This window comes from Triticum aestivum, chromosome 7B (genome assembly GCF_018294505.1).
Source record: "Triticum aestivum cultivar Chinese Spring chromosome 7B, IWGSC CS RefSeq v2.1, whole genome shotgun sequence".
NCBI classification, from domain to species: domain Eukaryota; kingdom Viridiplantae; phylum Streptophyta; class Magnoliopsida; order Poales; family Poaceae; genus Triticum; species Triticum aestivum.
This window is the reverse complement of record NC_057813.1, coordinates 72,464,364-72,474,133: the sequence shown is the minus strand read 5'-3', so window position 1 is coordinate 72,474,133 and position 9,770 is coordinate 72,464,364. Positions and strand designations below refer to the sequence as shown.

The 9,770-nt window shown below is 42.7% G+C and overlaps 1 protein-coding gene across 2 annotated transcripts; it reads right to left on the bottom strand.

Moving 5' to 3' along the window:
* Positions 1 to 6,041: 6,041 nt before the first annotated feature.
* LOC123159238 (uncharacterized) lies at positions 6,042 to 9,335 on the bottom strand. 2 transcript variants are annotated; one of them, XM_044577064.1, is made up of 9 exons: positions 8,971 to 9,334; positions 8,825 to 8,889; positions 8,618 to 8,658; positions 8,327 to 8,415; positions 8,130 to 8,243; positions 7,906 to 7,983; positions 7,587 to 7,652; positions 7,173 to 7,253; positions 6,667 to 7,095 (listed from the first exon to the last, which is right to left on the bottom strand). In XM_044577064.1, the coding sequence occupies exons 1-9, from the start codon at positions 9,331 to 9,333 to the stop codon at positions 6,979 to 6,981; spliced, it is 1,014 nt and encodes a 337-aa protein (XP_044432999.1). In that variant the 5' UTR covers position 9,334; the 3' UTR covers positions 6,667 to 6,978. The 2 variants fall into 2 exon arrangements, 1 of the variants encoding a protein (XP_044432999.1); XR_006479581.1 differs by adding an exon at positions 6,042 to 6,332 and having other exon boundaries at positions 6,440 to 7,095; positions 8,130 to 8,658; positions 8,971 to 9,335.
* Between the last annotated feature and the right edge of the window lie 435 nt (positions 9,336 to 9,770).

The window sequence follows — 9,770 nt, the reverse complement described above, 5'->3', positions numbered from 1 at the left end:
GTGGTGAGTTGTTTTGTTTTTTTTCTGATTTTTTAGATTTAGTTTATGTTTGTTTAGTTTAGGTTAGTTTAGTTTAGGTTAGGTTAGGTTAGTTTAGTTTAGGTTAGTTTAGGTTAGTTTAGGTTAATTTAGTTTATTTTAGGTTACATTTAGTTTATAGTTTAGTTTAGGTTTTTTTTTAAGAATAAACAAGAAAGATGAATAAAAAGAAGTAAAAGAAGAAGAGGAAGAAGAAGAAGCAGAGGGGTCGAGGGGCGCCGGTCGTGGATCGCCGGTCGCCGAGGGGATAGATGTTGGAGCCAGTGGGACCCGACGCCGTCGCCCATACTTGAGGACGCCCCCGGGGACGGGCGGTTTAGGGGGTTCCTCGGTGTCGATGGAACACTAAATAGCAAGTATCGTTGGTGCGAGATACATGTGGTCGTCGGTGTCGAACACTACATCCACGTCCCACAAGTGACACTAGCGTCCGGCGTCCCGCAGCAACAGTTCTCGACGTCGATGGTGGTCGTCGAACACCATTGCGAATTTGTCTTGCAGCCTCTACGATGACGATTAAAAGCCAAGTGTTGAAACTTGAAACACCCAAACTGACTCAAGTCGGTTTGGTTGTTTGAACTTTCAAAACTTGGATTTAATCCTCATCGCAAAGGCTGCCAGACAAATTCGCCAAGGTGCTCGACCGTCATCGGCCACCAGAACTATTCTTGCGGGACGCCAGGCGCCGGCGTCACTTGTAGGGCGTGGATCCAGTGTTCAACATTGAGCGCCACATGTATCTCGCACCGATGATACTTGCTATTTAGGGTTCCATCGACGCTGAGGAATGCCCTAACCCGCTCGTCATGTTGTAAATATTTAGTTAGGTTGACGGGAAAAACAATATTGCTATGTTACTCATCTTTCGATTTAAATGTGCAGTTTTTTCGTTCCTGCGAGGGTCTAGTGTTTGACGAGCTCCGCCCCTGCGTTCGTGGGTGAGCACAAATGACATCTCCTCCTCCCCCCTTCATTTGCTTTGTTCCGGTCTTCGTGCCGATGAAACTTGCTAGCTATAGGTGTCTTCAATCATCGGTATGCGTGACCACTATGCGTCTCCCGTTCGAAAGGGCTACATCTATAAATATGCATGCATTTGCATATTTATAACCATGATTCTTTCGAATTGTCCAACGTTATCTATGGACAACCTCAGTATGTGTAGATTGGGTTCGTTTTCCCATATGCTTTGCTCCGAATCTGATGCAGAATTTCGTCAGTGCCTCCCTGTTGTTCTCCGGGTACACATCCTCTCTGCTTATTGCCGAGACGTGTATCAGAAGAATAGCGGGGAGGTGTTGCCGAAATTTTGCGTTGGATCCGGAGCAGAGCATGGGAAAACGAATCCAATCTACACATACTTGGGTGAGATTAGGACGTATCTTTACCTATTAGCGTCTATGTTGCATGGACGTAATAAAAGTGACAAACTCCACTAACTAATGAATATATACATGCTCATTAATTTATATATATATATTTCTTATGTGTCCAGTAGCTAGGCAAGATGAGTGCTCGTGTGTGGATGTACACTAGTCACACTAGTCGGAAAGACATGACCATTGAATGGTTAACAAAAACCAAGGGGTTTCTGGGAGCCGCATTTGCAAATGGCCAGAGGACAACCTGGTGCCCCTATGCCGGGTGCAACAATTGGCACAAGAGGACAGAGGATGAAATGTGCAAACACCTGCAGAAGAGGGGTTTTACGCCAGATTATACGGTGTGGACATTTCATGGCGAGTCTACCCAACGTGCCAGAGTTGAGGTGCTTCGTGGTCGCACCGACGAGCATGGTATCAGGATGCAAGACATGGTGCAAGACTTTGATGATGTTCGGGACTCGGATGATGAGATGGAGGAATCTGCAAAGGCCTTCAATAAAATATTGGAGTCTTCAAAACGTCCTCTCCACGAGCACACTGAGCTTTGTCAGATGGATGCCATCTCACAAATAATGGCTTTGAAGGCTCAATTCAACTTGGGCAGAGAATACTACGAAGCGATGATGACAGTATTTGGACGTTTTCTACCCAAAGGCCATGCACTACTTGCAAACATGTACGAGTCAGAAAAATCCTACGTTCTCTTAAGATGCCCTATGAGAAGATACATGCCTGTGAGAATGGATGTGCCTTATTTAGGCTTCAGTATGCAGACTTGAACTATTGTCCCATTTGCAAGTCATCCAGGTATGTTGTGTTAGACAACGGTATGGGTGAGAAGACGCAGACCAAAATCCACGTTAATGTTCTTCGGTATATGCCAATCATACCAAGACTTCAATGTATTTTCATGGTCGAAGAGATGGCAAGACGAATGACATGGCATAAAACGGGCAAAAGAACCCAACTAGATGCAGATGGAAAGCTGATGATGGTGCACACATCGGACGATGAAGCGTGGAAGCGCTTCGATGCATTACATGACGACAAAGCGGAAGATCCGAGGCATCCTCGAGTCGCCATCAGCATAGATGGATTCAGTGTGTTTGGTCTGACGGTAACCCAATACAGTTTTTGGCCCGTATTTTCCACTCAATCCCCCCCCCAGACAGATTATGCAAAGAAAGAACATTTTCCTGACGTTGATAATTCCAGGGCCCAACTATCCGGGGAACAATATGAATGTGTACATGCAGCCGCTGAAGGACGAATTGCAAGAAGCCTGGGATATGGGTTCAAGACATATGACGCCTTTAGCAAAAAGAACTTCATATGCGTGTTTGGTACATGTACTTGACGCATGACTTGCCAGCGTATGCGCTATTCGTTGGCTGGTGTGTGCATGGAAGGTTCCCGTGCCCCACATGCAAGGGAGCTCATCAATTTTGTTGGCTCCAGGCCGGTCGCAAGTTTTCTTGCTTTGACATGCATAGATCGTTCTTGCATCCTCGCCATAAGTTCAGGAAAGACAAGCAGAACTTCATCAAAGGTAGAGTTGTCAAAGACTCTACACCACCTCCGTTGATACGACAAGAGATCCTGGATCAGTTAAACGCTCTCGAGCCAGATCCAGAGCGTCCATGGTATTTCAAGGGGTATAATTCGCAACACACCTGGACTCGCAAAACATGCTTGTGGGATCTGCCTTACTTCAAAGACCTCCTTTGCCCACACAACATCAACGTGATGCACACTGAGCAGAATATCGTTGAGGCACTTTTTGGTGAATTGTTTGGCATAGATGAGAACTCAAAGGATAATCCTAATTCCTAAGGCAAGAATCTGATCAGGAGGCGTTATGTCATAGACCGTTACAAAACATGCAACCACCGAAAGGAAAGAAGAACTGAACAAAGCCAAAGGCATGGTTCAATCTTGGAAGGCCAGCTATGATGAAAATTATCTTGTGGGTGATAATGTCGTTGATGTTCCCCGATGGGTATGCAACGAATCTAAAGAGATGAGGAGTCTTAAAAAATTGAAGATATTTGGTCTCAAGAGTCATGATTACCACATATGGATTGAGCGGGTAATGCCGGTGATGTTGCGTGGCTTCATCTCTGAGGATGAATGGCTAGTACTGGCAGAGTTGGGCTATTTCTTCTGTGTTCTTTGTGCGAAAGAACTATCGCCTGACCTGGTAGAAGAAATGGAAGAGTTGGCACCGGAGTTGATCTGCAAGTTAGAGAAGATATTTTCGTCGGGCTTCTTTAATCCAATGCTTGATTTTTCATCTCCCAACCAAGGCAAGATTGGGGGGGCGCTTTGCAGAATCATTGGTGCTACGCAACTGAGAGGGTGCAGAAGACGCTTCGAGCAAAATGTAAAAATAAATGTAGACTTGAAGCATCGATGGCCGAGGCATTCATTACTGAGGAGGCGACAAACTTCGTGACAACACACTATGAAGCCAAAAATCGTCATTTGCATAATCCAAAGCCTCGGTACAATGCTGGTGACCTAAAAAAGGGTGGATCCGACCTTAGCCTATTCAAAGGGGATCTGGCACCAACCGGTGCTTCTAATTCCTTAACGTTGGATTTCAAAGAATGGCAGTCCATTTCGTTGTATATCTTCAACAATCTAACAGAAGTGTGGCCGTACATCGAGTAAGTTCTCGGTACATTGTTTCGCAAGTTCTAATTCCTTGAACTGCTCTTATTTTGGATAAATGTAATACAGTCGATACATCGCCAAATTCTCATATGGAGCGGTGATCCAAAAGGATTCCGTCGAAGAGTATGAGCTTCTGGCAAAGCATGGAGGTGGCTATCCTGGTTTCATCTATTGGTTCAAACAAACGATAATTTTCATTGGACCATTTCATTTTTTCGTCTAATTTGTGGCTAATACAGCAATCCCTTTTGTATTAAACATGTAGGCTAATTCAGAGTTTATGGATGCCGAATCGAGACAAGTCGCTAATGGTTTTGACTTTACGGTCCGTTCATTTGACAAATACAACATCAACGGGTATCGCTTTCATACCTATGGCAAAGAGCTATCTATGGCCGACTGAAAGTCTATAAATTGTTTTTTTTATCGCTAAAGTCTACAAATTGTCGTGTCTGCTATCGGCGAAGGAAATACCGAGTATTATGGAAGAGTTGAAGCAATTTATTTACTTCAATTCTATGGTGCAAACCCACCAAACGTCGTAGTCTCCAAATGTTATTGATTTCAGTCGAAGGAGACTAGAGGGACTCATGAACATATAGGGCTAGTGGAAATCAAACAAAGCACCCATTTGGATGTTCCCGATGTCTATATTATCGTGGTACCCTTATATTATATCACAACGGCACTAGCATCACGGTGGCCAAGGCCCCAGTACCCCCTTTTCTCCCTTTTTCTCTCTTTTTCTGTCTTATAGCAAGAGCCCTTTTTCTCTCTTTTTCTGTCTTATAGCAAGAGCGCCTTATCCTCCCTCCGCATGTTCAATTGCCACCCCATGTACGAGTTGTGATGCTCCTTGTTTTTTTTTCGTTTTTTCCTTTTCTTTTCTTATTTCTGTCTTTGTTTTCTTCTTTCAATTAATATAGGATTCCCAAAAAATTCAAATTTTAAAAATTGTGAGTTTTTAAAAAATGAAAAATTATAAAATGTTCGTCATTTTGAAATTGTTGCCATATTACAAAACAATTCACGATTATGAACAAAATGGTCATGAGATTAAAAAAGGTTCACGACTTTTAAAAAAGTTCGTGTATTCAAAACATATTCGGGAATTTGAAAAACATGTCCATGAAATTTTATAAAATATTCACAAAATATCAAATAGATTCGTAAGTAACGAACAAAACGAACCAGCACTTACATAGAATTGTTTTTAGGGGATTTGTGGAGGTCATTTTATTATTTTATTTAATACATCGCACGTAGGGTAAAAGAAAAGGTTTACGTGTTATAGGAAATCAAGTCTTGATGAGACCATCACACATTCAGATTTTGAAATGACTTTTTAAATGTCCCTTACCTCATCATGACATGATTCAAACGTAGTTTATGAAATGATATTTTAAAAGTCCTTATCTCATCCTTGCATAATCTAATTGTTTTTTCTCCCGTTGCAATGCAAGGGCATATTTGCTATACTAAAAAAATGTTCATGATTTCATGAAATTAAGAGTGGCAGTGTATCTCGATGATGCAGCAAAATGTGGTCTTGGCTATTGGAGATTATGAAAAAAATTCTACCGTTGCAGCCCTTAAAATGTTTGCCGAGTCAAAAAATTGTTTTTAATAAAAAATCATTAAATCAAAAAAATGTTCGTCAATTTCAAAAATTGTTACTCCAATTTCAGAAACAATTTTCGTCCATCCTAGGAATATTCGCCGATTCAAGCAAATTATTAAACAAATGTTCATAATTTTAAAAAATGTTCACAGATAGTATAAAATGTTCATGAATTCAAAAATTGCTCTTTATTTTAGAAAATGTTCGGAAATCTTTAAAAGTGTTCATGATTTTAAAAAATCACGATTTCAAATATGTTCGTGAGTTTAAAAAAATGTTCATGATTTCACGAAATTGAGAGTGATAGTGTATCTCGGTGATGCAGCAAAATATGATCATGGCCATTGAAGATTATCATTTTTTTTTCGTTGCAATGCACGGGCCCTTTTGCTAGTTATATCCGATGAGGATATTGTTAAGGGTGGCCAAACCTTCTGATTTGGGTGCAGACCTTATCGAACTCCATCTCTGCCGTGCTCCCATACAACGGCCGGCCGTGTCAATTTCTTCCTCATCACCTAGCCAAAGGATCACCCAGCTAGCTCCTCTTCCACGTAACAACTCCTACTCGATCGAATTATCCCCCGACAGTCCTACGCAAATAAACAACCCTAAAGCGAAACACATCAGGAAAATAGAACCTAACTTATCTTTAAAAGAAAAAGGAAAATAGAGCCAAAGTTTGAGCGGAAATACTATTGAGCGAACGTTCGCTCACCTGGACACGGACGCGACGCAACGCCAGCTGTTCGGTCACACGCATAAATGACATGGCAGCTGTTCGGTCATCCACCAGCGTGATGGGATCCTTGTCGTCTCATTTTGATCGAGCGATCCATTGCTATCGACACTTCCTCTCTTTCATTATAGGAAAAACCGCGCAAGTCAAGTACGAAGACTGCACGGTGAAGGCTAAATTCAACCTTGGCAAAAAGTTATCGGGTGTTACACTCGACAAAAAGGACTCGGCGTACTCCTGGTAGGCATAACGACATAAGCTGAGTGTTATTTGTCAGCTACTCGGCAAAAGGTTTGCTGAGTAAAAAATAAGCAGCTCACTGCAAAACACTACGAGGAAATACCTTATAGGTAGATCCCTACCCAATGCTACTGTGAAGTAGTAGTAGCGCGGCTCACAAACCCACGCTACAGGCACACACTAGTATATGTTAATCATAGAGGCACTCCCAAGCATTGCTAACTCATAGAGACGATGCATTGCGCACTGATACCCTGGTGGTGTTCTCTTTACTGTCATCAGTTATCTTGGCCCTCATTGCAGCCAAGGTGGAGCCTCCGCACTCTCATCTTTCCATTCAGTGCTAGGGCTAGCACATCGTACTCCTCTACATACCACAGCTCTGATACCTTTGCCTGGAACAGTTTTGAGATGCAGATTAGCTGATGAATCATTATCTTCAGGATAAACTTTCTGCGATGCAAAAGTTTACCTGGAAGCCACGGATTTTCCCATTAACCTGTGCAACGAGGTCATGGAAGAATTTGATGTGACTGAAAGATGATGTGTCCTCCTGAAAAAGTGTAGGTCAAATGTTAAAATAATTGATGCAATGCGATATTAAATAAACGAGCACAATCCTTGCTAGTTCTAGTAAAGTTTGCACAACTCCAGAAGGTGTCTGCTAGTTAAATACTAAAAAGTAGAGATAATAAACAGTTACAGAAAGGCACTACGATGCCAAATGCACGAACAACCACCCAAATTAGCAGGCTCATTGCATGATTTATATTGAAGCAGCTTGTTAGACCACTGATAAAGCAAAAAATCATGTGCCTTTCTGCAAAGAATTCAGAATTTCAGATACAGAAAATAGCAACAGAAAAGTTGTGTTGTAGCAGGCTACCTGTTGTGGGAGCTTAGGAGGTCCCAGAATTCGCGCAAAGGATGTGTGGAGGAGAACAGGATCATACTGCCACATGCATAAAATGGAGTCAGTGACTAATTCATCAAGACGCGTGAAATATCAGGTCAATAGCAATCAGCAATTAGTAAGTGTGTAAACCCACTAGAATGAATCCAGAACATTGAACTTGATGCAATGCGGAAGTCAACTAGTAGAGTAAATTTGAGTTCCCTTCTCAATGTTATCATGCCAATATGATGCTATATGTTGACAATGGGTCAGGTCATGTTTCCAACAAATTCATCTAAGTTGCTCTCACCAACTGCTTTTGGGGTGCTCGAGGTAGAGCTTCTCTCAATTTTGAGCGGATGTCGGCAGGATCAGTACCAGATTCAACCTAAAATACGAAACCAAATAACTTATTTCAGTCTGTATACTTGTAAGAGTGGAGGATGAAGCACTAAGGTTAACTGTATATCAAACAAAGACAGGTGTCCAACATGTCATCTGGCAGCAGAATAGGGTGTTGTCAAAGATTCAAACCTGCCACAGGCCAAGAAGAACTCCAGTTGACGTCAAAACCACTCGATCCAAGGAAATTTTAAGGGGACAAACAGCCTCAGTAACTCCTTTTACAGCATCGACTTCGGCTTCAATCTCAACAATACCACGCATAGATACATCACCTAAAAAGCTGTAATCCCATGCTCACATAAATACAAATTAGATGATTTAATTACCTCATCCTTGGTTGCTAAGATTGGCTCCAGATGATGGGAGGCATGAAACATACTGAAGTGATACATGCTCAAATTTTGGAACCAGATAGCTGGCAATAAGAAATGACCGAGCAAAGCAAATCAACATCAAGCAGTACTTACACAAGTGTGCAGCTTTATGATACAAATTAATGAAGTATAGTATAGATTGACCAAGCAATATAAAAGATGCGGTAATATCTATTTTATCCATACCAGAAATTAATACCGAAGGAGAGAGTAACTATTAAATGCACTGAACATAAACCTTACCTTTATCAAAATAAGGAAGAAATACTTCCTTCACAGCCTTCCTGCAGGTACAAGTCATACTCAATTAGCACTAATTTGCTCCCATTTATTACAAAGAAAGAGCAATATTGTCATCTCGGATTGGCATACTGCAACTAAACCAAATCCGTGCCAGCAACAATCGTTGGAACCATGGCGGTTGATTCGAAGCCGAATCTCACCACTTACGCTATCTCGGCGGCGAACACCGGCTCCAGGTAGAGCACGTTTGCACGCACCGGCGGGTCGGCGGCCTGATGAGCGGCAGAGCAGTCACACTTTCAGAAATTCATGCGTGCCACGACGGCGAGAGCAGGGGACGGAGAAACCTTCACCTTGAGCTTGGGCACGACGGCGCCGTCCCTGACGTCGAAGAGGTCCGAGAGCGTGAGGGACTGCGACGTCTCGCCGCCCTTCAAGAACGCCGCGCCGCGCTCATCAAGGTCCCGAGCCATCCTGCCGTACAGATCGGCGCGCCGGGAAGACACGGGACCACGAGGAGAAGCGGGAGCATAGGGGTCCATGGTCGGGCGGCGCAGAAGGAGGAGCAGGAGGATGAAGACGGCGGCCGGCAGGAACCAAACGGCGCTGGCCGGAGATCTGAAGCGGGTGGAGCAGCTCGGGGCCTTGGTGGCCATCAAAGGCAGCTTTTTTGTGTGTGTGTTCAGGTGTGTGGTCTGTGGATTCTCTAGTAGCATCGTGTCGATATACACGCGTTTGTGTATACTCATTTATTAGTGAACTGGACGCAGCGCATTTAACTCACACATTGACTAACAAAGTAATGCAAATTTTCAACGGAGAATTGATTGAAATAAATGAATGTAAACTTGCCAGGCAACTTACAGTGAAAAGGTACCCCTAAAAAAAGTTACTCCCTCTTTTTCAGTTTACAAGGCGTGCGCGTACACCTAGGTTGTCAATTTGACCAACCTAATACAAGTAATATATTACAAAAAATATACCAATATAAACTTCAGATGTTCTATTTTTAAAAAATATAATTTTTGTGTTATATAGTTTATATTAGGGTGATCAAATTGGCAACCTAGATATAATTTTCGCCGCTGCCGCCACCCAGCCACCTCACCCTACCTTCGTCGCCGCCACCGGAGTGTGTTGTTGGGCAAAGCCC